Genomic DNA, 17,062 nt, shown 5'->3' on the forward strand with positions numbered 1-17,062 from the left:
TGTGGTGCAGTGGTTAAGAGCGGTAGTCTTGTAATCTGGGGAACCGGGTTCGCGTCTCCGCTCCTCCACATGCAGCTGCTGGGTGACCCTGGGCCAGTCACACTTCTCTGAAGTCTCTCAGCCCCACTCACCTCACAGAGTGTTTGTTGTGGGGGAGGAAGGGAAAGGAGAATGTTAGCCGCTTTGAGACTCCTGAAGGGGAGTGAAAGGCGGGATATCAAATCCAAACTCTTCTTCTTCTTCTTCTATGCTAACATGCGCTATCAATCTTGTGATGTTCTCTTTCTTCCATCTTTTTTACATTATTAATGAATAAAATTGTTGACTTTGGGGCGGGGGGAAATGTGCATTAACAAAACCTTCTTAAAATCAAGTTACAGGTATATGTGCTGCTGTGAAGGTTAAAGATGTATTGTAAAAAAGAAATAGAATCGAAAAGATAATATTAAATGGCAATGCTAAATATAGAGAATGCGTAAAAATGGAAAATATGGATGATTGGTGGAGAAGCCGGTGGAAGTCCAAAAAGGTGAAATCTGTGAATAATGTTTGAGATGGTGAATTTGTTAAAGGAAAAATTTAATAAAAATTATTACAAAAAATAAAATAAAATCAAGTTACAGGTAGGTAGCCGTGTTGGTCTGCCATAGCCAAAACAAAATTAAAAATTCCTTCCAGCAGCACCTTAGAGACCAACTAAGTTTGTTATTGGTATGAGCTTTTGTGCATCTGAAGAAGTGTGCATGCACATGAAAGCTCATACCAGTAACAAACTTAGTTGGTCTCTAAGGTGCTACTGGAAGGAATTTTTAATTTTTTTCCCTTAAAATCAAGACATCTTAGAAATACAAAGGGCTTTTGCGCTAGCAGACAAGTGAGTTCTCATGCTGAGCACAAGAGGAACCTCGTGCAGCAGTTGCACTAGTGGAAATTCACTAGGCGACATTGTGCAACCAAGTTACCAGCATCCTTCTTATGCATTCTCTTGCATGACAACGTTCCTCTGGCACAAAGGGTTTTGCCAGCAGAGCAAGTGTACTTTAAAGGTAAAGGGACCCCTGACCATTAGGTCCAGTCATGACCGACTCTGGGGTTGCGGCGCTCATCTCAGTTTACTGGCCGAGGGAGCCGGCGTACAGCTTCCGGGTCATGTGGCCAGCATAACTGAGCCGCTTCTAGCAAACCAGAGCAGTGCACGGAAACGCCGTTTACCTTCCCGCCAGAGTGGTACCTATTTATCTACTTGCACTTGACGTGCTTTCGAACTGCTAGGTTGGCAGGAGCAGGGACCGAGCAACGGGAACTCACCCCGTCATAGGGATTCGAACTGCTGACCTTCTGATCAGCAAGTCCTAGGTTCTATGGTTTAACCCACAGCGTCACCCGTGTCCCTTGTACTTTAGCATACTTAGTGCTATACTGCACCCAACCCCTAAACCTGAGCCACTCAAAGAATTCCTTTTTGTGCAGAGAGAAAATGATGTCTCCAAATCCTGACTTCACCAAATCCATCTGTTCACACACGTTGAGGGAAGCCCCCCCCCCCCCCAGTTGGGATTTGATATGCATACCGATTGTGGCTGAGAAGATAACTATTCCTAGCACGTTCATCTCGTTATTGCTGCCAGGGAGGGTCCGGTAGGTCATTTCTGGCGCTGGCGTGATCTCAAGGAGCACCGGCCGCTGGATCTCGGAGTTCTCAGCATCCGGCACAAAGTAGATGAAACTTAATGACTTTGTGGATTTCTTTGGGATCCCAGATGACTTCACCACAGGGAGAAGAACTGTTCGGTACTAGAAGCAAAATGTCAGATGACAGTGAAAAACGAGTGGATCCTGGAGAAATGGTTTTTTTACACAATTTGGGTTGGGCTGCTTTGTTTTAAATCTTAAAAGAGGAGGGGCTCATAGCTTTTTCAGGGGGTTCCTGAATATACAACTAGAAAAAGAATATGGACGATTACTGCAATATATGATCACAGCGGCAAGACTGTTATGTGCACAAAGATGGAAGGACTTATTATTACCTACTACGGAAGAACAGTTATTAAAATGAATTGGTTTTGCTGAGATGGCAAAGCTGAGATGTTTAATTTGAGAAAAATCACTGTTGACATTTATTAACAACTGAAAATTCCCTGCACAACAAGGAAAATGAACTTGTGGTGTCAGGGTTTGAAGACTGAAAAAAGAAAGGTTGGTTTATGGAAAGTGGAGAACTGAATGTTATTATGAATTTTACGTAGGTTTTTAAAGCTGGTAGACAGAGAATCAGAAGTTTTTTTTTCCTTTTTCTTTCCTCTTTATCTATTTCTTTTTAATCTCTATGTTAAAAAGTGCTTGATGTCAGATGTTTTATTTCTGCACACTGTCTTTTCTTTGTTTTTTCAAGCTTAAAAAAAAATAGAAAAGGAGGGGTCATGTAAGCCATATACCGTATTGGCCCTAATATAAGCCACACTCCCCCCCCCAATTCCGACAGTGAAAAGTTAAATTGTGGCTTATATTCGCAACCTTACCCCACCAGGAAAGCAGTGTGGCTCCCCCTCAGGAAGCAGCCTAAGTATTCTCCTCCCCCCCCCCCAATTTTAAAGGTGCAGCTTATTTGCAGGTATGGCTTATATTCAGGCAAATAAGGTAGGTTACATCCACACCATATATTTAAAGTTTGTGGCTTCCCCCCAAAGTATCCTGGGAATGGTCATTTGCCCCTCACCAAACTACCGTTCCCAGCACCCTAACCTACAGTTCCCAGGTTTGGTTTGGGTAAGCCATGTCCTTTAAATGTACGAGGTGGTATTCAACTACTGTATGTTTCTTTTTTTAAAAAAAATAATATTTATTACTTTTAAAGCTTACAAAAAAGAAAGAAAAGAAAAGAGACAAGAGGGGGAAAAACAAAAAAGAGAAAAAACAACACAATACAATATATAAACAATACAAAACACAACCTTAACACATTAAACTATACACATTAAACTAAACAAACCAAAACAAAAACAATTTAAACACATCAAACTAAACAAAACAAGCAAAAACAATTTAAAAGCATCCATACTCTATCTTTCATTCCCTTGTTTCATCGACCTCCTCTCACCTCCCTTTTTGTATTCCACTTCTGTTAATTGTTTCAGCAATACCTTTCCATCTTTCTCTATTTTCTGTCATATAAATTTTCCATTAAAACTAGTATACTTATTTAAGCTTAACTCCTTATAACATTTCTACTAAGGCCATAAAATTTCATTCCAACATTTTTCTATCACTCATTAATTTTACAGTATTTCTATATATAGATTTTAAATTTTTCAATCTTCTTCTACCATCTCCTCTCCCCGGTCTCGGACTCAGTCACTTCCGTCAACTCCACTCAGTCCATCAACCTGGAGATCTTATGTCCGAGGCTCTTAATTCTTTTCCAACTACCGTAAGTTTCATTCAGAGGAGATTCTTGAAATCACCCCAGTGTGGATGTGACTGAGGACAGGGCTGTCCAACAGGTCCAGGACTGTCCAACAGGTTGATCACCATCTACCAGTCGATCGTGGGGACTAGATCGCAGTCTCTTGGAAGTTGGACATCCCTGATGTAGTCCAGCCCCCTTTAGCTGGAATCACAGCTAAATAATCTCTGGCAGGAGGCCGTCTAAGCTCTGATGATCTCAGTCCACCTCCACCTTTCACTGGAGCTATCCGTGGTGCTGAAACCATGGAGTCTTTTCAGCTCATAGTACCTGTCAGGGAACTGCCATCGGAGCCAGAGGCGGAGGGAAGGCTCCAGAGGGATGCCGGAGAGGGTCCCAGTAGGGAGAGAGGCAGCCCATCTGCTGGGGAAGGAAATCACCGTAGTACCAGTGGAGAAGGGGGGCAGATGGGGGAATCGGAGAGGGGGCTCCAGGACTCTTTGCCGGAGACCAGCAGGGAGAGCACGGGTACTCCGCTGCCCACACCCTCCCTGCGCAGAAGACTTCCGCGCAGGGAGAGTAGGAGGAGACTTGGCGTCAAAGAACTTCTTTGCTGGAAGAAGTTTAAGAAACGCCCACTGACGGATTCTGCTACCGATTGAGAAAGCCACGGGTGAGTGGCTGTCCAGACAGAAAGGGTTCACCCAGGTAGCCCAGCCAGGTGTGGCGACAATTTACGCACGAGCAACCCCTAGAACCATTACAGTACCTGATACGGATGGGTGAGAACAAAACCCTCCTGGCTCGCTGAGGGAAATAAAGAGCTTAAGAGGGTTCCCCCCCCTTGTGGGTGCATTCTGCAACAGGCAAATAGTGCATTAGCGGTCAGTTATGGATTGTGGACTGACCACACATCCTTTTGCTTTATTAGTTGTTCTGTGATGCATCGTTATTGCGATCTGGAGGGAAGCTCTCATCAAAAGTAGAATGACCTCCCTCTCCATCAAAAGATCTGTTCCCTCGCCATCAAAGCATTTGCGGTACTGAAAGCTATAGAGCTTTAAAAGGAAACTACAGGACTTGCATCAATTACAGAGGAAGCAGCCGGACTGCCCTGGGACTTTTGCAGGGGAAATGGCAGTGCAAGTGGGATTGCATATAGCCATGCCAATACCACCGTGAGCAGAAATAGACCGTGAAAGCACAATAAAACAGATATCTGGAGTGGCCCTGTGTGTTTTTTTGCTGGGGGAAGGAGAGAAAACAGATTAAGTTCACTTTTAAAGGCAAATCAGCCAAATTCACATTTTCTGAAATGATCTGCAAACCGAAATACAGCCATCCTACAAATTCACACTTCTCTGAATTTTGCAATGCGGTTCTCCAGTCAATTACAAACATGCATATACTAGAGTGCATATGTTAGTGGAAATAACATACAAGAATGCCAGGGGGGATGGCTTGTCAAAAATATGCATGTTATGGGAATGGCATCTCACAAACACAGGGCCAGTCCACCTATGAGGCAAGGTGAGGCAAGTGCCTCAGGTGGCAGGCTCCAGTGCCGAGGGCCTTCTGGTGGTTCCCTCGCTGCAAGAAGCCAAGTTACAGGCAGAGGGCCTTCTCAGTAGTGGCACCCGCCCTGTGGAACGCCCTCCCACCAGATATCAAGGAAATAAACAACTATCTGACTTTTAGAAGACATCTGAAGGCAGCCCTGTTTAGGGAAGCTTTTAATATTTGATGAATCATTGTATTTTAATACTTTGTTGGAAGCCGCCCAGAGTGGCTGGGGAAACCCAGCCAGATGGGCAGGGTATAAATAAATTATTATTATCATTATTATTATCCACAGGGGCAGCAGATTCCAATGTAGATATTTCTTCCCCCCCTTGTTCCTGATGTAGATATTCCCTCAACCCTTCTCTTTCCCTGGTAGTGGGAGGAACTATTTTGGAAACCACCTCGGGTGGGTGCCAAAATGTCGTGGGCCAGCAGGCCATATATTTCCAGAAGCACTCGCAAGTGGAGAGGCTGGGGTTAGCATATCCTGAGGTCTCAAGAGCTTCTGAATGTGCCTATGCCCCATGGCCTACGTGAGTAGGATCTGAGAGCAGAGAGAGGCTGCCCCTGAGCTGGCTGGACGGCTTGTTCTGAGCACAAGGGCTGGGAAGAGAACTACAGTATATCAAGGGCTCACCTGCTGGAACGAAGCCTCGATGAGGTTGGAAGGAAACATATTTCTGCAGGAGACAGAACAAAACAGTATTGAGAAGGCCACTTTAGACCTCAGGCACATGAATGGAGGTTTACAGTGGTACCTCGCAAGACGAATGCCTCGCAAGACGAAAAACGCGCAAGACGAAAGGGTTTTTCGTTTTTTGAGTTGCTTCGCAAGACGATTTTCCCTATGGGCTTGCTTCGCAAGACGAAACGTCTTGCGAGTTTGTTTCCTTTTTCTTACAACCGTTAATACCAGGGTGCATTCGCGCTCCGCAAGACGAAAAATCTGCAAGACGAAGAAACTCGCAGAACGAATTAATTTCGTCTTGCGAGGCACCGCTGTACTCATTTAGTTTTGGTCACACCCACACCATATATTTAAAACACATTTGTAGCATATTAACAGTCATGGATCCTTTCCTACCCTCAAAGACTCATGGGAACTGTAGTTTATCCACAGCCCAGGTTGGGTGGGACGCTTCACAGATTAATGATGGTACCTGTCCCTGGCATACTGAGAGGGTGGGGGCAGAATTGCCAGTGCACCACATCAGAAAGTTTGAGCAGCAATGTTCTATGAGTACCTGACTGATCACTGCACTCTGTAGCAGAGGGCCTCCTACAGATACCATCTTCAGCAAGTCCATTCCACAAACTGTCAGGATCAGGCCTTTAGCATGGCAGTCCCAACCTTCCGAAACTCCCTCTCGATATGTTTATCAGGCAGGCACCACCATCTATCATCTTTTTGGTGCCTGATGAAGGCTTTCTTATTTCAAAATGTCTCCAAAGCAGAGATCTGTTTTACCCCAATCAGGATTGGGTTTGAAGTTGCTTCCACCTGGGGCAGATCTACTATGAAACTACTGAAGCTTAAGCTCCAGGGCCCTAATCCTGAAGGGGCCCCAGAAGCAAACTGTGTTCGCATTGCTTTAAAAAAATTGGGCTGAGTAGATGTGGGTGGCACTGTGTGTTAAACCACAGAGCCTAGGACTTGCCAATCAGGTCGGTGGTTCGAATCCCCACGACGGGGTGAGCTCCCGTTGCTCGGTCCCAGCTCCTGCCAACCTAGCAGTTTGAAAGCACACTAGTGCAAGTAGATAAATAGGTACGGCTCTGGCGGAAAGGTAAGCAGCATTTCCGTGCGCTGCTCTGGTTTGCCAGAAGCAGCTTAGTCATGCTGGCCACATGACTCAGCATGACAGTATGTTTCCGAGCACTATTCAAAGTGTTGGTGCTGACCTTTAAAGCCCTAAACGGCCTCGGTCCAGTATACCTGAAGGAGCGTCTCCACCCCCATCATTCTGCCCGGACGCTGAGGTCCAGCGCCGAGGGCCTTCTGGCGGTTCCCTCATTGAGAGAAGCAAAGCTACAGGGAACCAGGCAGAGGGCCTTCTCGGTAGTGGCGCCCACCCTGTGGAACGCCCTTCCAGCAGATGTCAAAGCGATAAACAACTACCTGACATTCAGAAGACATCTTAAGGCAGCCCTGTTCAGGGAAGTTTTTAACGTGTGATATTTTACTGTATTTTTGGTTTTTATGGAAGCCGCCCAGAGTGGCTGGGGAGGCCCAGCCAGATGGGCGGGGTATAAATAATAAATTATTATTATTATTATTATTATTATTATTATTATTATTATTATTATTATTATTATTAATGACTCGGAAGCTGTGGACAAACGCCGGCTCCCTCGGCCTATAGAGCGAGATGAGCTCGCAACCCCAGAGTCGTCCACAACTGGACCTGATGATCAGGGGTCCCTTTACCTTTACCTTTAGATGCGATTTGAGTCGCACGACTCAAATTGATTAGTTTTTAAAACCAAACTCTTGGTAAAAAGAAAAAGAGGGGGAAAAGATGAACGATGAGACTAAAAATAAATTACAAGATGTGTCAGGTATGAATATTGAAAAGGTTAAGTATTTAGGTGTATGGTTAACAGCAAAAGGTACAAATCTGTATAAAGATAATTATTTTAAAAGATATTAGCATATCCTGAGGTCTCTGGGAAGATATTAAAAGAAATTTGCAAATTTGGGGCAAAATGAAACTTTGTTAGGTAGAGTGTGGGCTAAATGTGGCTTCCACTTTCTTTATGTACGCTACAGCAGCAGCAAGAATACTTATTGCAAAGCATTGGAAGACACAAGACCTACCCACTCTGGAAGAATGGCAGATGCAAGTAATGGACTATATGGAAATGGCGGAAATGACTGGCAGAATCCGAGACCAGGGAGAAGAGTTGGTGGAAGAAGATTGGAGGGAATTTAAAATTTATCTACAGAAACATTGTAAAATTTTTGAATGTTGATGACATTGAAATGAACTGAAGGGGTTCTAGCAACAAGGTTAAAAATAAGATTGGATTGATAATAGATGAATTAATTGGATATGAATTTGCTGAATTAATTTTTAAAAGGGATACAAAAAAGGGAGATGTGAGGAAGTCAGGGAAATAAGTGAACCAAAGAGGAGAAATCAAAAAGAGGGATTTTTGTGTTTTCTTTTTAGTGTGTCTTTTTTCTTTTTTTCTGCTTTTTTTTCCACTTTTTTTTAATACGTTAAATGTTTGTATTTTTTGTACTTTGTAACTTTATATTTTTGTGCATGTGTTTTTTCTTTTTTCTGTTGGTTGTTATTCCTAAAATTTAATAAAATATTATTATATATATAAAAAAAATGTGGCTTCCATGGACCGGATGAATATAGCTGGAAGGCCATACAGTATCTGGCCCCCCAAGGCTGCGATCCCCCACCCCTCCTTTTAAACGATTCAAACGCCCCGCGAGCTTTTGAGAAACATGCAGAGAAGCAGACAGTACCTGATGAGGTCTAGCAAAGCATCCGCGGAACTGAGCACCACTTTGCCGACGGTGTACTCCTCCTTTTGGGCAGCGGCCCCTGGGTGGATACTGATGACTAAGACGATCCCGGTGGTAACTGCCAGGAAGGTGGTCCAGAGGTAATAGGTGATGGTGATGATCCCCATCCTGCCACAGGCTTTGGAGTCCATGGTGGCCAAGCCAGACATCAAGCTGAAGGGAGAGGAGGAGGATAGTGGTGATCTGGTTAACTGCATACATCATTACAAAGACTTAGCTGCGATTCCTGCCTTGCAGGGGGTTAGACTGGGTGACACAACCCCCCCCCCCCTCCCCGGATCCTTCCAACATTACATCTCCGTGATTCTATGAAGCTGTGATGGCCTGGGATTCCGATTCAGTGGCTGAACCAGAGGAATCCCAGCCTGCCCAGGAGTCCCCGCCTCCAGGGCCGGCTGAACTGGGGCAGGGCCTTGATTCTGAAGCGCCTGCACCTGTGCCGGATCCTCAGGAGCAGGCACCAGGTGATTCCACTCTGGCTCCAGAGGTGGTTGAGGACTCAGTGCCTGCAGGTGAGTCTCCCCCTGGGCCCAGTCACCCTTCAGCCTCTCCTGAACTGCAGAGGCTCAGGGCAGAGAGGCGAAGGGAACTGGTTTCTCCCAGGAGGAGTGCTCGCCTTAAGGCCAGGAGAGGCGGGTCTCCTGGGGGCCGGGACCGCCCCTGGCCTCAGAGAAGATAAAGGCCAGTCAGCCCAGTCCCAGGTTGCGGGAGCAACGTCGTTGTTGAGTTCCTGTTCCTGCCCGGACCCAGACCTGACTCTTCAGTGCTCCTGTCCCCGCCCGGCTTCCTGTTTCGGACCTCGCCCCGCTCCTTTGTGGACTGATTCCAGGCTAGTGACCCAGGACCGGACTTTGACTACGCCAACGGTAACCTTCCCCCCGGGATCAGCACAGAAGCAGACAGATAAATAAGAGCAGGGGTCAGCAAACTTTTTCAGCAGGAGGGCCGGTCCACTGTCCCTCAGACCTTGTGGGGGGCCAGACTATGTTTTAGACAAAAACAATAAATGAACAAATTGCTATGCCCCACAAATAACCCAGAGATGCATTTTAAATACAGTGGTACCTCGAGTTACATACGCTTCAGGTTACATACGCTTCAGGTTACAGACTCCGCTAACCCAGAAATAGTACCTCGGGTTAAGAACTTTGCTTCAGGTTGAGAACAGAAATCATGCTCCGGCAGCACAGCAGCAGCAGGAGGCCCCATTAGCTAAAGTGGTGCTTCAGGTTAAGAACAGTTTCAGGTTAAGAATGGATCTCTGGAACGAATTAAGTACTTAACCCGAGGTACCACTGTAAAAGGACACATTCTATTCATGTAAAAACACCAGGCAGGCCCCGCAAATAACCCAGAGACGCATTTTAAACAAAAGGGCATGTTCTACTCATGTAAAGAGACGCTGATTCCTGGACCGTCCGCGGGCCGGACTGCGAAGGCGATTGGGCTGCATCCGGCCCCTAGTTTGCCTACCCATGAATAAGATGATGCAGAAGAGGATGCACCTGTAGACAGATGCAGGGGTGTGAAGGGAGAGGGAGTCACAGGTGGCAGGTAGGTGGATGGACGGACTGCATTGTAACACCCTAAGAGGAGCCATGTTGGAACATCAGGGTCACTCCAGTCCATCATCCTGTTCCCCACAGGCATATGCTACAGGTGTGGCTCTAATCTATACAATAAAATGCTCCCCATATTGCGAACAATCCAGTCGTGGCCGACTCTGGGGTTGCGGCGCTCATCTCACTTTATTGGCCGAGGGAGCTGGCGTACAGCTTCTGGGTCATGTGGCCAGCATGACTAAGTCACTTCTGGCGAACTAGAGCAGTGCACAGAAACACCGTTTACCTTCCCTCCGGAGTGGTACCTATTTATCTACTTGCACTTTGATGTGCTTTCGAACTGCTGGGTTGGCAGGAGCAGGGACCGAGCAACAGGAGCTCACCCCGTCACGGGTATTCGAATTGCTGACCTTCTGATCGCCAAGCCCTAGGCTCTGTGGTTTGACCCACAGCGCCACCCGCGTCCCATACACAGTATGAATTTGGACTCCCCTGTAATCATTTGACCGAGATAGCATTTGGTGAACGGTGGAGGTTTCAACGAGATTCCAGATCCGATTTCCGATAGTACGACCCTGCCCTGCCATCCCATCAGCAGAGCAACATCTCAGATCTCTGCAGCAGCAGATTCCCTTAGGAGCTCATCTCTCTTTGGAGACTGGCCAGCTCTTTAAATGCATGCATTTACACTGTTTTAAGTAGCTCATTTTCAATTAGCACCTATAATTTTGGGTGCTGGCTTGGGAAGCTGTTGCTTTTAAAATTATAACTTCACGAAACGGCTGCAAGGGCTCTAAATGCTGAGCTGGCGGGAGTGAAACACAAACGCGGATTTGCAGATATCTGGCATGGGTGCGAATACAGCCCTTTCTGTGCCGCCCAGTCTTGCAAGGTGCCCCCTTAAACCCCAGCGCTTCCTGCCTGCCGATCTTCAGAACGCTCTGAAAGCTCGCTCTCGAGTTGCTAAAATGGTGTGGCGGCAGCCAGACCGGACGGGCAGCTTTGGGAGCTAAGACAGGCGACATGTGAGATCCCTGCCATGTCAGGTAATCTGCAGCAATTTAGCAAGGCCTAAGCTCCCAGCTGCACGTTTCTGGGCCATGTGACGGATCCCATTAAGGGAAAATGGACAGGGCGGCTGATTAAAGGAAGGAGGAAGAGATGCTGAGGTGGGGTTTGGAAAACAAGAAATGCAATCCTCCACATGGCACAGTTGGTTCACCTGCATGGAGGGAAAAACTGGATTCAGTCTGCATTTAAAGGCAAACCTCCCAAATGAGCTTTTCCCCCAAACAATGCACAAACCAAAACACACGGCCATCATGGGAAATTTGCACTTCAAATTTGGCATTGCAGCTCTTCCCACCAAGCTGTGTGTACCATAAAAACACATATAACTAGGGTAAAGTTTATGCATTAAACTCCACCCCCATCGTCCAGCCCGGACACTGAGGTCCAGCTCCGAGGGCCTTCTGGCAGCTCCCTCCCTGCGAGAAGTGAGGTTGCAGGGAACCAGGCAGAGGGCCTTCTCGGTGGTGGCACCCGCTCTGTGGAACGCCCTACCATCAGATGTCAAGGAAATAAACAACTACCTGACTTTTAGAAAGCATCATTTTTTTAATACTCTATTGTGAGCTGCCCAGAGTGGCTGGGGAAACCCAGCCAGATGGGCGGGGTACAAATAAGTTATTACTATTACTACTACTACTACTATTATTATGTAAACTGCTCTGAGATCTAAGGAGGATGGGTGGTATGCAAATTTAATAAATGATAATAATAAAGTTTGCATAAGAAGACATAAGTTAGGAAAAACAACATACTGGGTAAATTGCTTTGCAGAAATGTTTATACAGTGGTACCTCGGGTTACATATGCTTCAGGTTACATATGCTTCAGGTTACAGACTCCGCTAACCCAGAAATAGTACCTCGGGTTAAGAACTTTGCTTCAGGAGGAGAACAGAAATTGTGCTCCAGCGGCGCGGCAGCAGCGGGAAGCCCTATTGGCTAAAGTGGTGCTTCAGGTTAAGAACAGTTTCAGGTTAAGAACGGACCTCCAGAACGAATTAAGTACTTAACCCAAGGTACCACTGTATTAGAACGTCCAACTTCCGAGAGACCACGATCTACTCACACTATTAAAAAAACCTGGCAGTGATCTACCCATTGGATTGATGAAAGTTGTTGAGATTTTTTTGAGAAAGCTTCATCAAAGTTTTGTTGGGGCTAAAGTTCTTGAGGACTGACCAGGGACATCCCGGCTGTATTAGAAGAAATTAGCACTAAAATGCTTAACATTGGGACGAACTTTCTGGTGGTAGAAGCTGCTTTGACAATGGAATAGGTGACCTCAGAAGGTGCTGGGCTCTTTGTTGGAGGTTTTTAAACAGACAGGAATCACTTGAGAGAATCTTTAGCTGAGATTCCTTTGCGGGGGGGGGGGGGGACTAGATGATCCATGGCGGTCTCTTCCCAACTCCACAATTATATATATATATATTTCAAATTCAGAGGCAATATGACCCTAAATACAATTTGCTGTGGAGCAACCATGGAGGAGGGGAGAGGATGTAGGGACGTGCTTCTTTGAGCTTTCTGGAGGAATCTTGGTTGACCACTGTGGGGAATAGGATGCTGAGCTGCAGGGACCCCGAGGTCCTGATCCAGCAGTCCACCCAATCCATCCATCTACCTACAACCTGTGACTCTCTCTCCCTCCCTTCACCCCCCTGCCTCCGCCTACAGGTACAGAACAGACAAATCTTCCACATCTATTAATCTGTCTTATTTGTCACATCTGCTTTTCAAGCATGTGTCCAGAACAGCTTGAAACAAAAGAGAGAAAGAAATAGAAGTGTGAGGGACTGTGCGAGGATGGAGAGTTTGAAGGACTTGGCTGTGGTGTTGCTTCACTAAAACCCAACCTAAGCATTACAGGAGCATATGAAAATGACAAGAGACAAGAAGCACAACCAAGTCAGGTGCTATATAAATGTGGGAGAGTCAACTATGCCGAAGGCAGTGGAGAGACGAAGCTAGGAATATGTATTGCAAGCACCGATGGATGAATCTGTTCTGCTTTTCTCAGTTTCTCATTTTATTAGCCTTGCATTCGGTTTTCCACATTGAACTGAAATTTTTGCATTTAACAAAAATCTCCCAGAAAATTCGCCAGCATTTTAGTGCAGGTTATTCCTAATAAATGCGGTTTTGCATGCGGTTTCGACCAATATAAGGCATTTTTGCATGTTACTTTCACTGGCAAGTGCCATCCTCTGATGTGTATTGCTGCACAAACTGGCTGTAGAACAAAACCAAACCAAGTTCATACGCTCTTCTTAGTCGCAAGGAACGATGAATGACCAAGGGAGAGTGGGATGTCACGGAGCAAGGTTGACTGAAGCAGAGTGGGGATAGCAAAAGCTCTGACCTTTGTAATGAGTAAACGCTCCCAAGCCAGGGTCAAGCCTGGGAGATATTTAGCTCCCAAGGGGATTGCAGAGGCACTTAATAGGCTCTGAGAGGTGATCTCAGAAAGGGAGCCATTCACACTACCATCATATATAAGATCAATAAAACAGAATAGAACTACCCAGGAAATCAGCCAGTTAAGAAAATGTCTGATGAAAAAGGAGAGGTTTTGACCCTTCTGGAATGCAAACAGGGAGAATTCCCCCATTCCAGGGGGCCTCAGGTGCAGGGCCAGACCACCCATGAGGCAAGCAGTGGGAGTCCATGGGGTGGCACTCCCCAGACCCCACCCCACGGGCAGCAGAGGAGTGGCACTGGCAATGGCACCAGTATCTAGCAAGATGTTGCCAGAAGCCAGTGCTGTTGTCAACGCTTTGCGGGGACCACCTTTCAACGCACGTACAGGCAGCTTCAGTGGCAGGGAGGGGGAAGGGGGTGTCAATTTCGCCTTAAGTGGCAAAGCAGGACACGCCACCCCTGTCCAGCTGCCATAGCTGCAAAGGCCCTAAGCCCAGTGGCCGATGTTTGTATTGCCCATTTGGAAAGCAGAGAAGGGCATGATCCGACACCAGGATTGTTAAAAAGGCAGCGGTTTGTTCTGACCTCTTATTTGTCGGAATCAGCAAGGTTTCCATTCTGCTGCAGTTCAGTTTCTGTCAAATTCTATGTTGTTAGAATGATTCGAATGTTTTCTTCCTTGGGGTTGAGAGAGGTTGGAGTGGCTCAAAAACAAAGCTTACTATTTCTTTTGTTGGAAGAACTAATTGCACCTCTCCTGGCACATTGCCCATGGCAACTCTGGAGGGAGGTCTGAACTGCACCCCCAGGAAAGAAAACTCTTCTCTTCCAGGTGCAAAGGAGCCGTTCTAAACAATATTGCGACTCCCTCTCCACCTGCCGCTTCCTGGTCTTCTTGCTCTTACCTGGAGGTGATCAGTGGTAATATCAGCATCTTCAACATCCTCATCAGGAGTTCTCCAGGGAATGAGAAGTACTGCTTCTCCTGTAGGGGAGAGGGAAAGGCAAGAGCGTTAGGCCACAGAGGAGAACTTGGGAGGGGCAGAGAAACACAGAACTTGCAGCAAAAAAAAAGTCATCACACACAGCTGAAACCTACATTGAAAACAATTTCACATTCACGCCATACATTTAAAGTGTGTGGCTTCTCCCAAAGACCTCTGGGAACTGTAGTTAGTTAAGGGGGCTGGGAACTGAAGCTTTGTGAAGGTTAAAATATAGATCCCGGGATTCTTTGAGTAAGCTACGTGTTGGTGTGGATGTGACCAAGTAGCAGCCATCATTCAATGGCAAGGAATGAATGATGTTCTTTTTAAGCACATTTTCCCTCCTATAAGTTTACATGTGGGCATGGTGGTGGTGGTGGTGATGTCCTTTTTTTGCCACAGCAGCTCAAAGCGACTTAAAATATTTTAAGCATTAAAGCCAGCAAAACAAAACAAAAAACCACACACCTAAAAATCTACATTTAAACATCCCACTCAGATGAAAAGGCCGAAGTTAGTTAAAAGCCAAAGGCCTGATGGATGTTTTCACGTGGCACCTAAGGATATGTAATGATTGTACCAGTCCAGGCTCCCCAAGAGAGCATTCCATCATAATAAATAATAATAATAATAATATTAATAGTATTTATACGCCGCCCATCTGGCCACCACTGAAAAGGCCCATTCTCGTGTTGCCACCCTCCACACCTCCTGTTGGTGACAAGATTGTGCAGGCTCAGCCCTCACATCCAGAATCACGAATGGAGAAGTTTCCATAGGGCAAAGGTGGCCACCTCTCCAATGGCTGCTTTGTGGCGATGGGTGAAGTTACCCCACCCTCTCACATAGAGAAGGAGAGTATAGAATCATAGAATCCTAGAGTTGGAAGAGACCACAAGGGCCATCGAGTCCAACCCCCTGCCAAGCAGGAAACACCATCAGAGCACTCCTGACATATGGTTGTCAAGCCTCTGCTTAAAGACCTCCAAAGAAGGAGACTCCACCACACTCCTTGGCAGCAAATTCCACTGTCAAACAGCTCTTACTGTCAGGAAGTTCTTCCTAATGTTTAGGTGGAATCTTCTTTCTTGTAGTTTGGATCCATTGCTCAGTGTCCGCTTCTCTGGAGCAGCAGAAAAAGCAGTAGCTTGGTAGTAGAGCATCTGCTTTGTATGCTGGATACCAGAGTGGTGCATGGTCTGGTTATCTCCCGCTTGGACTACTGCCATGCGCTCTACGTGGGGCTACCTTTGAAGGTGACCCGGAAACTACAATTAATCCAGGATGCAGCAGCTAGACTGGGGACTGGGAGCGGCCGCCGAGACCATATAACACCGGTCCTGAAAGACCTACACTGGCTCACAGTACGTTTTGGAGCATATTTCAGAGTGTTGGTGCTGACTTTTAAAGCCCTAAACAGCCTCGGTCCTGTATACCTGAAGGAGCATTGCCACCTCCATTGTTCAGCCCGGACCCTGAGATCCACCTCCAAGGGTCTTCTGGCGGTTCCCTCCCTGCGAGAAATGAGGTTACAGGGAACCAGGCAGAGGGCCTTCTCGGTAGTGGCGCCCGCCCTGTGGAACACCCTCCTATCAGATGTCAAGGAAATAAAGAACTATCTGACTTTTAGAAGACATCTGAAGGCAGCCCTGTTTAGGGAAGTTGTTAATGTTTTATTGTGTTTTTAATATTCTGTTGGGAGCAGCCCAGAGTGGCTGAGGAAACCCAGCCAGATGGGTGGGTTATAAATAATAAATTCTTATTCTTATTCTTGATATCCCTGGTTCAGATCCCAGCATATCCTGGTAGGGATGTGAATGCCCTTTACCTGAAACCCTGGATAGAAACCCTGCAAAGTCAGAATAGACAACCATGTGCCAGATGGACTTAGGGTCTGATCCAGCATAAGGCAGTCTTCCTGTGCTCCTATATTATTGCCAGGATTCTTTGGGGGAAGGCGTGTGCTTTAAATGTGTGGTGTCCATGTGGTCAGGGGAAGCAACTATTGGGAAGGCCCCTTTCTGAGTGCCAAAAAGGAGAGGAAACAAGAGTCGATCCTTTGCTACCAAGCTTGAAAATGGAGAGGAGTATTTCACGGCCCAACTGTATGCTCACTTTCTGAGGAGGGTGTCCCACAGAGCTCAACAGAACAGTATGACGCCTACGTAAAGATGGCAGGCTTATCCTTTGAACTCCCCAACAGAGAGCCAGTGTGGTGTAGTGGTTAAGAGCAGTAGTCTCGTAATCTGGGGAACCGGGTTTGATTCCCCTCTCCTCCACATGCAGCTGCTGGGTGAGTCACACTTCTCTGAAGTCTCTCAGCCCCACTCACCTCACAGAGTGTTTGTTGTGGGGGAGGAAGGGAAAGGAGATTGTGAGCCGCTTTGAGACTCCTTTGGGTAGTGATAAAACGGGATTTCAAATCCAAACTCTTCTTCTTCTTTATAGAATTAGGAAGAAGGGGTTGAATCAAGCTCTACTCTGCTCAGAGTAGACCTATGGAAACTACTGGA

General features: G+C 46.4%; 2 protein-coding genes across 2 annotated transcripts in view; one reads left to right on the forward strand and one right to left on the reverse strand.

The window, feature by feature from the left end:
• LOC310835758 (protein-lysine 6-oxidase-like) overlaps positions 1 to 17,062 on the forward strand; it is a 390,424-nt gene that overhangs the window by 351,614 nt on the left and 21,748 nt on the right. The gene's annotated exons all lie outside the window — the stretch shown is intronic.
• Positions 1 to 17,062, reverse strand: part of LOC310835638 (excitatory amino acid transporter 5-like) — a 34,331-nt gene that overhangs the window by 14,063 nt on the left and 3,206 nt on the right. Inside the window, exons 2-5 of the mRNA XM_083720508.1 lie at positions 14,469 to 14,548; positions 8,451 to 8,663; positions 5,604 to 5,646; positions 1,572 to 1,794 (exon numbers count right to left, since the gene is read on the reverse strand). Of these exons, the coding sequence (XP_083576634.1) occupies positions 1,572 to 1,794; positions 5,604 to 5,646; positions 8,451 to 8,663; positions 14,469 to 14,548 (559 nt within the window). The remainder of the gene's footprint in view (positions 1 to 1,571; positions 1,795 to 5,603; positions 5,647 to 8,450; positions 8,664 to 14,468; positions 14,549 to 17,062) is intronic.

The sequence above is a fragment of the Podarcis gaigeae genome (genome assembly GCF_964106915.1).
Source record: "Podarcis gaigeae genome assembly, chromosome: 18".
NCBI classification, from domain to species: Eukaryota; Metazoa; Chordata; class Lepidosauria; order Squamata; family Lacertidae; genus Podarcis; species Podarcis gaigeae.